This window comes from Octopus sinensis, linkage group LG20 (genome assembly GCF_006345805.1).
Source record: "Octopus sinensis linkage group LG20, ASM634580v1, whole genome shotgun sequence".
Lineage (NCBI taxonomy): Eukaryota > Metazoa > Mollusca > Cephalopoda > Octopoda > Octopodidae > Octopus > Octopus sinensis.
The window spans coordinates 29,175,863-29,190,862 of NC_043016.1; the positions used below are offsets into that span (position 1 = coordinate 29,175,863).

The 15,000-nt window shown below is 36.1% G+C and overlaps 1 protein-coding gene across 5 annotated transcripts in view; it reads right to left on the bottom strand.

Moving 5' to 3' along the window:
* Positions 1 to 15,000, bottom strand: part of LOC115222505 (calponin homology domain-containing protein DDB_G0272472) — a 281,038-nt gene that overhangs the window by 131,067 nt on the left and 134,971 nt on the right. For 4 of the 5 annotated variants that reach the window (XM_036511598.1, XM_029792736.2, XM_036511595.1 and 1 more), the window contains 2 exons: positions 9,316 to 9,370; positions 3,168 to 3,897 (listed from right to left, as the gene is read on the bottom strand). In XM_036511598.1, the coding sequence (XP_036367491.1) occupies positions 3,168 to 3,897; positions 9,316 to 9,370 (785 nt within the window). The remainder of the gene's footprint in view (positions 1 to 3,167; positions 3,898 to 9,315; positions 9,371 to 15,000) is intronic. The other variant, XM_036511597.1, reaches the window with a different exon arrangement.

Consider the following 15,000-nt stretch of genomic DNA (forward strand, 5'->3'; position numbering starts at 1 on the left):
CAGTACATCACCCCTTATCTTATTTTCGACATTTGTTCACTAATATTATATTTTATGTATTTAGTCATTACCATCCCTCAAGTAAGCCCTCACTTATCACGAGTTACACCTGCTCTATAACCAATCAGTCCTTGTTACCTACTCCTTCAATAAACAAATAAAAAAATTCAAACAGGCAAACAAGATATGCCATGCTACTGAATATTGCACATGAAGGATTAAAGAGGGACACTATATGCATATATATATATATATGTGTGTGTATATATATATATATATATATATATAAATCCCCAAAAATGAAGAGCAAACAAAAAGAAAACAAAAACAAACAACAACACAAGGACATGGTATATGTAAAGTATTAGCAGATGCTCGGGGAAGGAAAGAAAGGTGGTTTTATGTTTCGAGCAAAGCTCTACTTCAGAATAGGAGAAAGAGGAAAGCCCAATAGAAGAGGAAGATGAAGGAAAAAAAAAAAAAAAAAAAAAAATCGCCAATGATTCACATGTGGTTCCTTTTTAAAAAAAAAAAAACATATATTGTTTGTAGAAAATAAATGTGGAGAAGAAGCACACTCTAAGAATAAGATCAGTATTATCAAAGGTGGAAGGCTGGTTTATGAATTACCCTGGGTTTCCTGTCTATAAAGGGTTTAGCTTTATGGTGTATCATAAGACCCCAAAACCTGTTGGCTACAAGACCTGTTTTGGGGTCTGATGATATGCCATAAAGCTAAACTCTTTGTAGATGATAAACCCAGGGTAATCCCATAAACCAGCCTTTCCCACTTTTAATATATATATATATATATATATAGTTATTCAATATATTAGAAATAGCAACCAAATCTTTGAGTCACATCTACTTGCTTGGATAAAGGTCAAACTGGATAATATAGTTCTAGATATCCATGATGGGATAGTCGTTGTTGGGAAGGCTTTGATTACATGTACATTTAGTCAGAACTAACATGAAGATGAACAAACGAAGGAGCTTCTATGAGGCTGTTTGACCTACTAGAAATAATAGCCAGTCTCTGTTGAATAACATCCGACTGCCTTAGAAAAGGAAGTACAGGGTGGTCATGGTTGAGATATTTTTGATATTAGGGTTGTTTGGTTAACGATGACTAGTAAGTAAGAACAACAACAAAAAAAAAAAAGATCAGCAAAAAAGATACAGCATGGACAGGCTCTCGAATAGCACAACACAAAAGTAACCACTGAATGGTTGATAAGCTGTGTACCTATGTATAAGTACTGAAGAATGGCCTCAGTAAGGTGAACCTTTCAGGTGAATTGATAAAGAACTGAGATACCTGGCACCTGGCTGTACTCAAGAAGACCTGTACTCTGCAACAGAAGTGTTAAGACTGATCCTTCTGGTGGCGTACAGCACTAGTGGAAGTGCCAATGCAGCATCATATAAAAGTGCCCATATGGTGCCATGTAAAAGTACCTGTGTGGTGTCACATAAAAGTGCCTGTGTGATGTTATGTAGGAGTACCCAGCACACTTTGTAAAGTGGTTGGCATTAGGAAGGGCATCCAGCCATAGAAACCATGTCAAATCAAACTGGAGTCTGATGTAAAACCCACCAGCTTGCCAGCTCTGGTCATACTATTCAGCCCATGCCAACGTGGACAACAGACATTAAATGATGATGATAATGATGATGAACTATAGGTCATTACCCATGGCTGCTTAGGATTTGAGTTACACATTTTGCTATTTTAATTCCAGAAGACTGCTGCAGCAGGAATGACTGACAAACTGTTTTGATGTTGTTGCTTAGATCCAGATTTGCCCTGATTAATCAAACTGAGAATGAAGAGCTATGATCACCACCTGACGTTCAGGAATAGTGTATCTAAGACAAGAGTGTTCATTGAACCCTTTATTCTTAAGACTCTGTATATCTGACGGAAATTTAACTTCTATGTCTAGCAGGTGGAGAAACTGCACAGAAGCACCCTCATTGGCTCATAAATCTTTCATGCAATCCTTTGAGATGCTGATGTTTTCTTCAATCCTATTTCCCTTACATCTAAAACATTCATTAACAAAAGCTTAAATTGAATATTTCATCACACTATTTTTGCAGTTATTACCATTTTCTTATCTCAGAGATCCTGAAGATAATAGATTGGTGGTGTAGGCAGTGTAACTACAAATAACTTCTTTCATTTGACTAATAAAGAGGTGTGGTATGACCCCCCCCCCCAACTAATAAAGAGACATGTTTTAAATACTAATGATACTTTTGACTCTTTACAAAGTCAGAAAACAGCACAGCTCCCATGACTTTCGGAAACATTTTTTCACGCTCAGAGTTGCTGAAGCGTGGAACAAACTGCCTGCGTCAGTTGTTGACTGCCATGACACTGCATCCTTTAAGGCCCTCATGCTTTCCGAAATCCGCCGAAACTACACCTGATTGTCCCCCTTCCATACTCATACACATATGTGTATGTCATGATTCATGCACTGTTCTTTTCCTGACGCTTGTACATTACCCTATGTACTATACATACACTTTAGATGAGTTGTAGTGCACACAATGTTTTATTATTATTATTATTATTATTATTATTAGGCTAATAAAAATTTATATTATAATTTTCTACCTTGTTATTGTCCCATGTCAGCCTTTGGTTCAAAGCCTGTCTAAGGAAATCAGAGACAGATTCAAAATGGGCTGCAACTATTGTCTCACAAAATGAGGAGGCTGAGACAATGCGTTTTCTTAAGTGGCTTGATGTTAGGGAAGAGAAAAAGCTCCTACCAAGAGTTGAAACTAAGATGAATTCATCCAGGAGCTTAATTGCTTTCTGTACGCAAGATGCTGTATATGTCTGTTATAACGATTAGTTTCAATTTAGTATAAGGACAATATCTTTCAAGGAAGTGGAATTTTATTAATTACAATTACCCCAACCTTTGCTTATATTACACTTATTTAGTATGGAACAAAGGAGATCTGGTGATATTGAAACATGGAGAAAGGGATTAAAGAAAATACTAAAAAAGACCAAATGCAACTTATTTTCTACACTTACATTATTAAAAAAAAAACAAAAAAAATAAATAAAAAAAAAACATTATTAATACAGGCAAAGTTGATTAGAGGTGAAGTAAAAGAAGAGCAAAAAGAAAAGTTCATACCTTTTTCTTTTTCTTTCTTTACTTTGTCTTCGGACTGATGGTCACTAGAACACTCTAGGGTCGAAGTGCTGCTAGCAACAGATTTAGTGGAATCTCGTCTAGTCTTCAAATTATTTGTCACTTTGTTAGTTGCTTTTAAAGATATTTTCTGTTTGGTAGACGTACTTGCAGTGGCAGAAAACAGTTTGCTTTTTACTTTACTATAGTCAGGCTGAGGAATATGTGTAACTTTGGGTATTTCTTTCACAGGTTTCGGTTCCTTAATGACCGTTGGCTTTTGTTGCACATACGATCCAATTGTACTTTTCACATCAGATTTGGTTTTCAGCTTTATGCTTTCTTTGTTATTTTCTATTTTATTCATGATTTTATCCCATTTGCTCTTAGGTCTTTCCCTTTTTATTCTTGGTGCCTCAGGTACTGCAGCTGGTTTTGGTGAATCAGCTTTTCGTTCAGCAGATCTACTTAACAAGTCCCTTGTCCGAGTTGCTTTCACTTTATTTGCTGCATTTTTGGTAGATTTTTCTGTGGAACTGGCCCTTCTTTCCACTCTATTTTCTGCTATTTTATTCACCTCTTTGGTAGCAGAAACTTTTACACTGCTCTCACACTCAACGTCAATTTTTTCCACAGTCTCAGCTTCCTTGCCATTTTCTGATAGATTAAGTTCCTTTTCTTTGTTCTCTGGAATAATATCATCTTCATTACGTTGGCACTCTTCAATTTTAACCTGTAGATGAATTCAGTAGTAATTATACAGTGATACAGATAGAGATTAGGAGAGAAAATATAGTAATAATAATTGTAATTAAAAAATTTTACTATAACAATAATAGTAACAAATAGGTGCAGGAGTAGCTGTGTGGTAAATAGCTTGCTTACCAACCACATGGTTTCGGGTTCAGTCCTACTACGTGGCACCTTGGGCAAGTATCTTCTACTATAGCCTCAGGCTGACTAAACCCTTGTGAGTTGATTTGGTAGACGGAAACTGAAAGCAGCCCGTCATGTATATATATATGTGTGTGTATATGCTTGTGTGTCTGTATTTGTCCCCTCCAACATCACTTGACAACTGATGCTAGTGTGTTTATGTCCCCTATAACTTAGCAGTTTGGCTAAAGAGACCGACAGAATAAGTACTAGGCTTACAAAGAATAAGTCCCGGGGTCGATTTGCTCAACTAAAGGCAGTGCTCCAGCATGGCCACAGTCAAATGACTGAAACAAGTAAAAAAGTAAGAGTAACCCATCCATCTTCTCCATCCAATATTCCAAGGGTGGCGGTGAGTGGGTTATGGGTGAAAGTCCTCAAGCACTTCCTCCTTAGATCTTCATCAGAAGCAACTACCATTACACTTTCTGAGTGGATTCCCAAGCACAATCAGCTAGGGTTATGGATACTATCCAACCATCTCAGTTTTTGACCTACCCCTAGATTTTCAGCTGGATAGCTCAGCTTGAAGAATCCCTCTTGCAGTTTTTTCCTGCAACAAACAAATCACATTTCTATAGTACCAGGAATGTGACCTCTTAATGAGTAGAAATAGTAATTATTAAAAAAAAAAAAACAAACCATTTTTGGTTTCATTAAAAGACAAGAAGAAAAGGAGCTAAGTAGTTAAGATTAATTAACTTAGCAGAACCCATTCCTGTCTAATAAATATTATCACCAGTTTTACATGTGTTTTCTTATTTCTTTATTGCCCACAAGGGGCTAAACATAGAGGGGACAAACAAGGACAGATGAAGGGATTAAGTTGATTACATAGAACCCAGTACATAACTGGTACTTAATTTTTCGACCCTGAAAGGATGAAAGGCAAAGTTGACTTCGGCGGAATTTGAACTCAGAGTGTAATGGCAGATGAAATACTGCTAAGCATTTTGCCCGGTGCGCTAACGTCTCTGCCAGCTCACCGCCATTGTTTTACATGTGTTTTCTATGGTGGTTAAGTGTTAGACAGGACACCAAAGTTGAAGGCAGTATCCAAAGTATTTTGGAACTACTGCCACCAAAATGGATTGGAAGATCACGTATTGCTTGTGAGTTTCATTTTTGCTTTAGTATCTTTGGCTGGATGCCCCCTTCCCCTGACACCAACTGCTTGTACTGCATGCACTTTCTCATGGCACCAGCAACCTCCTCCATACTTCTACATGTTTAGTTGGCATTCTGCCCACCCAGGTGACTCATTATTGATATTCTCTACACTTTCCTACATCCAACCATGTCCACAAATATAGATACTCTCTCACACACACTCATCATCACTATCATCATCCATTAACACAGTGGTTCCCAAATATTTTCAGTTCTAAGACCATATTCCCAGTGCCCCCCCCCCCTTCAACATCACAGACAATTTTCTGTAACAAATTCAAAACAACAGTATTTCACAAATAAATCTTAACTAATTAACCCTTGATTTTGTTTTTTGTTTTCTTACATCCATTACCCTGTTTTGGTTACCTCTTATCACCCCATTTTTCTTCAATGCCCCCCCCCCCACGTATCTTTCCATGGCCCTAGAGGGGAGGGAGCAGTACTGCCCGCTTTGGGAACCACTGCTTTAACATCTGTTTTCCATGCTGGCATGGGTTGGATGGTTTGGCAAGAACTGCACCAGGTTTTAGTTTGATTTGACCTCTTTAACACCAACTACTTTACAGTGTGCTGGTTGTATTTCATTTGGTACCAGCACAGGTGTTTTTTATGTGGTACCAGCTCGGGTGCTTTTTTCTGTGGAGTTCTTGCAGGCCAATCCTCTTCAGCAGAGGGAGTGACATTAACACTTCTGTGGAGGATGGGTCATCTTGAGTATGTACACATTTATATATATATAGAAAGAGAGGGGGGGAGAGAGAGAGACTATTGACAATCCAATAATTTATTTATATTATAATATTACATGATATACTATGAAAATAACATAACGTAATATAATATAACAGAAAAATATTTTTTTAAACCATAAAAGGCCAGCAATATGTTTTGACATATTTTTTTTGATATACATACAGTTCCTTTATATACAAAGTCACTTCAGGGTCATGGTTATAGACGAAATTCCATGTGAAAGGACAGCTAGATTGGATGTTCAAAACACCCCTTTGAAGGATTTTTTTTCCTCAGTTTGTTCCTTTATATATATATATATATATATATATATAAATTAGCGAAGAACCACCTTTTATCAATTCAACATGTAATAACAATGATATAATTAAATTATACCATATAGAAAAAAAAAATCATTGTTGAATTGATAAAAGGTGGTTCTTCTCTAATATATATACATATATTATATATTGTGAAATTTGATTTAGTATTACTACTTTGAATTTTTCCCTGTAAGTTTGGAATAATTTCCCTAATATTATTATATATATATTATAGATATATATATATATATATATATATATATACATACCACACCATATAATATATATACACATATATATATACAAATAAGAAAATGGAGGAACAAATTCATTTCAATCATCGACTTACAGATGTATATATATATATATATATATAATATATATTATATATATATTCTTGTGTATGTGTATTTTGTTTCATATTTATATTTGCATTTTTATAATTGTACTTTATAATCTCTGACGAGGCCTTGAGATATATATATCAGTAACTCATTTTAATGCATATTACCTCAATACATCTGACTAATATAGGCAGAATGAGATACCTTTATCTACAGGCTGAAACAGCTGTAAGATCCATTTTATGTGTATTATTCTTATGGTATTATTATCTTACATATTGATGTATACTGTTTTGTTTTGTTGGATTTGGATGTTCCTATTTATCTAGTTAATAAATAATAAGAATTGGTAATATCTGAAAGTCAATGATTGAAATGAATCTGTTCCTCCATTTTCTTATTTGTATTATGAATTTGAGGTAAAATATTTTACCTTCGCCCATCTAATACAATAAATGAATTAATTGCATTGCAATTATAAGCATTTATGTATTTGGCATTTGGGTGCTTCACCAGCAGTATATTGGATAACTGATATCCCATAGTGGGTTACACTCATAATCCCTATCTCACTTTGTGTGTATATATATATATACATATATATATATATATATAATATATATATATATATAATATGGTTTGGTGTGTGTGTGTGTGTGTGTATATTCTCTTTTTTTTTTTTTTTAACTTGCTTCAGTCATTTGACTGCGGCCATGCTGGAGCACCGCCTAATCGAGCAACTCAACCCCGGGACTTATTCTTTGTAAGCCCAGTACTTATTCTATCGATCTCTTTTTGCTGAACCGCTAAGTGACGGGGACATAAACAACACCAGCATCGGTTGTCAAGCAATGCTAGGGGGACAAACACAGACACACACATATATATATATATACATATATCCGACAGGCTTCTTTCAGTTTCCATCTACCAAATCCACTCACAAGGCATTGGTCGGCTCGGGGCTATAGCAGAAGACACTTGCCCAAGATGCCACGCAGTGGGACTGAACCCAGAACCATGTAGTTGGTAAGCAAGCTACTTACCACACAGCCACTCCTGCGCCTATATATATTTATTCCAACATGAATTGTAAGCAGCTCAAAGTATATAAGCAAAATTGAATACACATGCACAAGGCACACTGGGAATATATTCTCTTACACCTAAAACGCAGCCAACCCACAAACTAACAACACTCACACCTCGTGTATGTTTGTTCAATTTTGTTTATATACTTCAAGGTGCCTCTAATTCACATTTGAAATTTTTCTATAGCATGAAATGTTGGAACATGCCAGCAGATGGTTTTTTTTAACCATTTAGCATTCAGTCATAGTTGGAGGTAGAGCTTGCAGCAGACCTTGTTTGGGACATGGCATTGAAAAGTCACAACAATGACGAAACATCAATGTCTGTAGAACAGGTAAATATTTGGGTTTGATATGGCTAGTTTGAATACTAAAGAGCTAAAGTTTTATTTTCTTTCTTTCTGTCAGTGTTGATTGAAACTCATTAAAAGACAATTATTAATATGAACAACAGACTGAAACATTTCAGCACCAAGTTCAAATGTTACAATGGGAAACAAGATTTTGTATTTCTTTTTTATTACTTAATTAATGGAATTGTGGGAAACAACAAGTCCATAGGAATAAGCTTATAGACAGAATAAAAACAAGGTGATGCAAGGGATGTGCTATGTGCTGGTACCAGATTAGTCAACTTTTTACATATCCTGAAGTCTAGCTGACCGTTGTGGCACCACTGATGACCTTGTGACCAGATCTCTCTACCCACCTCTGTTTTCAGCCTCTTGCACTGTATCTCTCATCTTTAGGCCTGTCCACTCACAGATATTTTCCCATCTCTTTCTCTGTCTGCCACCTTTGATTGTTCCCTGAAGGATTGTTTTGGTTATCACTAATGAGTGGGTGATATTCCCCAACCACCTGAGGTTTGTGTTTCTTAAACCATGTTAAAAAGTTCCTCATAGAGCCCTATTACCTGCCTTATTCTTCTTTTCACTTCCCCATTTGTGACACAATCTCTGTATGATATTCACAAAGTCTCCTGACCAGGGCAAGCTACTAAGTTGGAGGAAGTCAGCTGTGGTCAGGCCCAGAGACAGATGGGCTCCATTGGGTCATATTGCCCTAGCTACACTACATGATGATAATCAAAGTTGAACCCATACCGGATTAGTCAAGTATGATGTCCTTAGTACTTCACCAGATGGCACTCAGAATTCAGTTGTTAGTATGACTTAAAACTTTGTAAATTTGGATGATTTCATTGTCAGAATTGAGAAACCACATATTTTACCCTGTTCTATGTTCAAACTGACCAGATCAGGCCTCTTACACCTACCCTACAATGTCATTCCGAAAAGAATCACATCACTTAAGAAACCACATGAATAAATTTATAAGGAAAGAGGGAAAAAAAATCACAGATCTGTCAAACCTATGTCTTCAGGGAAACACATATGAATCTGATACAACAAATATCAACGAGAGAAGCGGTGCTGATGCTACCTACAATGTTATTATTGACAGAAGACACAACAGTGGAAGGATATGAAGATTATGGAGAGAAAAGGCGGTATTATATAGATTCCATGATTAAATTCTTACTCACCAAAGAATCATTTTCATTGGTACAAATGTCTTTAGAAGGATCAGACTGAAGAGCACTGAAAATACAAAAAAAAAAGGAAAATAATGAAAAAGAAAATTTTTTTATTATTTGTTTAAAAAAAAAAGAAAATAATGAAAAAGAAAATTTTTTTATTATTTGTTTAAAAAAAAAAAGAAAAGATTTTTAAATAAAAATGTTACTACAATGATTTATAATTTTGGAGATTAGCAGAAGATATCTATTCTGCAAAAGAGAAAGCGTAATCAATAAAACCAATATTCGATACATGACTTGTTCACAAATATATTCGCAAGCTTTTAGATATATGAAAAATAAAGCCAAGTCTGGTATGATTTGAACTTCAAATATAAAGGGACATAACTAAATACTGCATGATACGTAGGAATGTTAATTCCTACATCATTTAGTTTTTATTTAACCCTTTTATTATCACCTCTGGTACTGTGGTACAAAACTTCATATTTTATAGCATTCATACTGAAATTCAAAACCTTGCACTGTAATATTTATGTAAGAAGTCGTCAAGCAGTGGTGGAGGACAGACGGACGGACACACACACACACACACACACACGCACATTAATGTTTGTTTTTATGTTTAGTTACAATAGAAGTAATTTTATATTATTCTGATGGGTTGCTCTTATACTTCTGTAGAGAACAACGGCAATGGCTTAGATAGCCAAAACTTTGAAGTCACTGTCAACAACATTCTTCTTTCAGTGTCCATCAACCAAATCTATTCGGAAGGTTCTGGTCACCCAAAGATTATAGTATAAGACACTTGCCCAAGGTGCCATGCAGAGGGACTGAACCAGAAGCCATGTGGTTAGGATGTAAACTTACTACACAGCCACACTTGCACCTGTGATATTTAACTTTTTAATACAATTTATACACCTTGTTTTGTCAAGTACCATCCTCAATATTTTTGTCAAGACTTGGTGGTTAATAAAAAGAACATCACCAGTAGTAGTTAGTAGTGACAGTAACCAGCTTTGCCTTTCATCCCTCCACCACCAGAGGGACTCATAAAACAAAGTACCAGTCAAATACGGGAGTTGATGATATTGACTAATTACCCTTTTCAAAATAATAATAATAATGATGATAATAATTATATATATATATATAATATATATTTCTTTATTGCCCACAGGGGGCTAAACATAGAGGGGACAAACAATGACAAGACAAAGGGATTAAGTCGATTACATCAACCCCAATGAGTAATTGGTAGTTATTTAATCAACCCCCAAAAGAATGAAATGCAAAGTTGACCTTGATGGAATTTGAACTCAGAATGTAACGGCAGACAAAATACTGCTAAGCATTTCGCCCGGCATGCTAACGATTCTGCCAGCTCAGCACCCTTGACATACATATATACACACACACACACACATATATACACACACACACATATACGCACACACATACACATTAATAAAATGAGTACCAGGTAAATATTGGTGCCAATGTAAAACAAACTTCAGAAAATGTGTAAAATGATATTAAATTAGATAAACCAAGAGCTCCTGTTTCATAGTAAAAGAGTTATCTCCCATGCAATCCACCAACCAGCATGTACTTCATTCTTCTGTCATATTTCTCCCAATTGTAATAAACTCAGCCCTACAGGATGATGCTAGCAATACTACATTCACCCCTAGAGGGTGGCGTTAGCAAAACAACCACCCATATGGGGTGATATTATTAGCAATGGCTATCACAGTGGTATTTTGGGAATCTTTGTTTTGTGTTTTGACAGAAATTTTTAACAGAACAATTACCAATAGACTTCATTGAATCACAATTAATAACTAAGAATCAGAAGAAAAAAAAAAAACACCTTTGTAACGGAAAGGGAAATGTGATGTAGTTGCTAATGTGGTAGGGTGTATGTGATGGGGCTGAATAAAGGGGGGGGGGGAGAACCAAGCAGAGAGACGACAGTGAGGTTATAGTTGATGTTCAGTGAAAATGAGCTTTAAGAGTTGCAGTTTACTCTTTTACTTGTTTCAGTCATTTGACTGCAGCCATGCTGGAGCACCGCCTTTAGTCGAGCAAATTCACCCCGGGACTTATTCTTTGTAAGCCCAGTACTTATTCTATCGGTCTCCTTTGCCGAACCGCTAAGTTACGGGGACGTAAACGCACCAGCATCCGTTGTCAAGCAATGCTAGGGGGACAAACACACACACACAAACACACATACATACATACATACATATATATATATATATATACATATATACGACAGGCTATAGCAGAAGACACTTGCCCAAGATGCCACGCAGTGGGACTGAACCTGGAACCATGTGGTTGTTTAGCAAGCTACTTACCACACAACCACTAAGTTTGAAGAGATTTTAATAATTTTTTGCTGAGAAGGTTAGTTGCTTTAGCTTTTATGTAATGCATAAATTGCACCTATTTCTTTGTCTATTGTACTTGTATCGCTCTTACCCCCCCCACACACACACACAAAAAAAAAATCAGTCTAATAGATGAGTTCCTTACACTGAACTTTCGGTCTCCAGACAAATTTTGGAGGTGAGATAGAGCACATTTTTTTTCTATTCCTGAATGAAACAATGTGTATTCCTGGTAAGGCTGAAACATAATTTTCAGTATCCAATCAACATTAGAGACATTGGCTCTGTACACAAGCCCTTTCACTAGGTACCTCTCGTCCAAAGGGTAGTTATCGGTAGATTTGAAGTAACAAAAACTTGCGACTGGGGTGAGGAGTGAGGTCAAAGGTTCTATATTTCTTATCATGACCAAAAAAATATGTGATCCAATACTACCTAAGTAACTATAACTTTCACAGTAGTACAACTAAATATCCCATAGTATCAATGGGCTACTGGGAAACAGTTAACTATCAGAATTGAGAAGTGTCAAGCTGTATTAGTAGGTATGTTCATACTGAACTATATGATTTTTTTCTACATCTGCAAGTTTTAGTTTGGTTTCACTTCAAACAATAATAATATAAGTCACATTTCTTTAGTACACAGTTGCAACATGCACCAGCTTTGTTAAATGTGTTATCTGTAGATAACTTAGAAACAGAACTGTTATCATTACTAGTAATGTGTTTCATAATTGAGGGCAAATGGTTGGAGCTTTTGTTTATGTAGTTGGTTTCCTCATTTAGACTGATGCATAATTATAACTGAAATAACTCAGTAACAATGTTGGCTAAAGACTGAGTATAACTGAAGTGACTCAGTTGCAATTTTGGACAAAAAGTAACTAATGACTTCAAACCAGCTTTGGGCAAAGATTGAGTGTGGCTGAAGTGATTAAGTTGCAATTTTGGACAAAGAGTGAGTGTTGCTGAGATGACCAAGTTGTAGATTTTGATAAAGAGTGCACAAAACCATCAAATGTGATGCAGGTTTCCAGTTGTTACAAAACTATCTAAACATTAGTCTTTTACCACAAGTTGTTGGTTGTCAAAGCACTGCATCCTTCAAAGCTTCCTGAGATTCGCCAACACTACACCTGTTTTTCTCCTCTCCATACACACGCAAGCATGTATCTGACTCATACACTGTTCACTTCCCAGACATTTGTACATTACTGAATATGCTTTATATTCACTTTTGACAAGTTGTAGTGCATCTGAGCACTTTATACAATAATTTCATTATTATTATAAGTTTGAGTATGCTAGGGATTTACTTAAGTACTTATCTAATAACAAATATATAGTTTTAAAAATATTCAGTAAGATCATGTGCTCAAAACATTAGGAAAACATTCTAGACTGGTCACTTATCACATCTGTTCAGGCATTATTGAATCAGTTTTTTTTTTAATGTACTTGCATCAGTGTCCACCTGGGATAGGTGAAAATGGTTCCAACAGGTAACGCTACGGTTTCACAAACAGAAGATAAATTTGTTTAGGTGAAACTGGTCCCAACAAGTAAAACTGCAGCATTACAAACAGAAGATATTAGGTTAGAAATGTCTTGCGGAATTTTTACTTTTGGTTTTAAATGATATATTCTCAAATTAATTTTTATTAAATTACTTTGACTTTATATATCATTTTAAAGCCTGTTTTTCGCTCTATCTAATCGTGTTACTCTTTTTCTCTTTGAATAATTAAGCCATTTTTTCCAGAAGGTTGAATACAACATGGACAAAAAGCAAATTCACACAATTTTCTTATTCCAGTTCAAGCTAGGCAGAAAAGCTGCTGAAACAGCTCACGATATCAAGGATGCATTCAGCCCAGGAACCACTAATGGTGGTTCAAAAAATTTCGTAGCGGTGACAAGAGTCTTGAAGATGATAAGCGTAGTGGTTGGCCATCGGATGTTGACAACAATCAACTAAGAGCCTTAGTCAAAGCTAAACCATGCACAACTGTTCGAGAGCTTGCTTCTGAATTAGACATAACGTATACAACAATTTCCAACCACTTGAAAGAGACTGGAAAACAAAAATAATTGAGAAATAGGTGCCGGACGAATTGAATGACACCCCAAAAAGGCCATTTTTACACAACAAGAATGACCTGTTTCTCGACCAGATTGTGACTTGCAATGAAAAGTGGATTCTTTATGACAACTGGCGATGCTCAGCTCAGTGGTTGGACGCCGACAAAGCTCTACAGCACTTCCTAAACCCAAAGTTGCACCAAAAGAAGGTCATGGTGACTGTTTGGTGGTCTGCAGCCAGTCTCATCCATCAGAGCATTTTGGATCCAGGCAAAACCATTACAGCAGAGAAGTACTGTCAGCAAATGGATGAAATGCAAAAGAAACTCCGACAACAACAGTCAGCATTGGTCAATAGAAAAGGACCAATTCTTCTCCATGACAATGCTCGGCCACACATTGCACAACTGACCCTGCAGAAGTTGAACGAATTGGGCTACAAAACTCTGCCTCATCTGCCATACTCACCAGACTGCTCGCCTACTGACTACCACTTTTCCAAGCATCTCAACAACTTTCTGCATGAGAAATGCTTCAAAAACCAAAACGATGCCAAACACGCCTTCAACGACTTCATCACCACCAGAATGCAGGATTTTTACGCTACTGGCATAAATAAACTTGTTTCGTGTTGGCAGAAGTGTGTTGATTCTGATGGTGTTTATTTTAATTAATAAAGTTTTGCTTGAGCTGAGATATGTGCATCTGAATTTAAAGGTTAAAAACTGCAAGAACTTTCTTGACAACCTAATAACTACATCATTGTTTTAAAGTTTGGTATGACTTGAGTTGGACAGCTGGAAGTGTAACTCCTACTGGCTTAAAGTTACTCTATACTATATGTAGAACTTGAAAGCCCCTACAAGAGAAACTCCCTTCTTGTGGCACTAGCATCATTAAAAAGTGTCAAACGTGAAAGTAAAAGTTTGGCATTAAAACTGTCTATAGTATTAGGGCTAAAAATACAATGGTTACTGATGGAATTGACCTTCTTGCCTGCAAGCATTTTACAGTAAGTCTCTCTACTTCAAAACCTTAGATATATCTGATAATACAACTGATATTTAGCAGTTTCGTTGTTTGGTACTGCTTCTATGACTGTTACACATCACATTATCCCAAAATGTGTATTCTTGAAGCTAGAGATTGACTGTGAAAATCATAGTTCCAAAGAAACTTCAAAGTGAATATGAGCCCTGGTT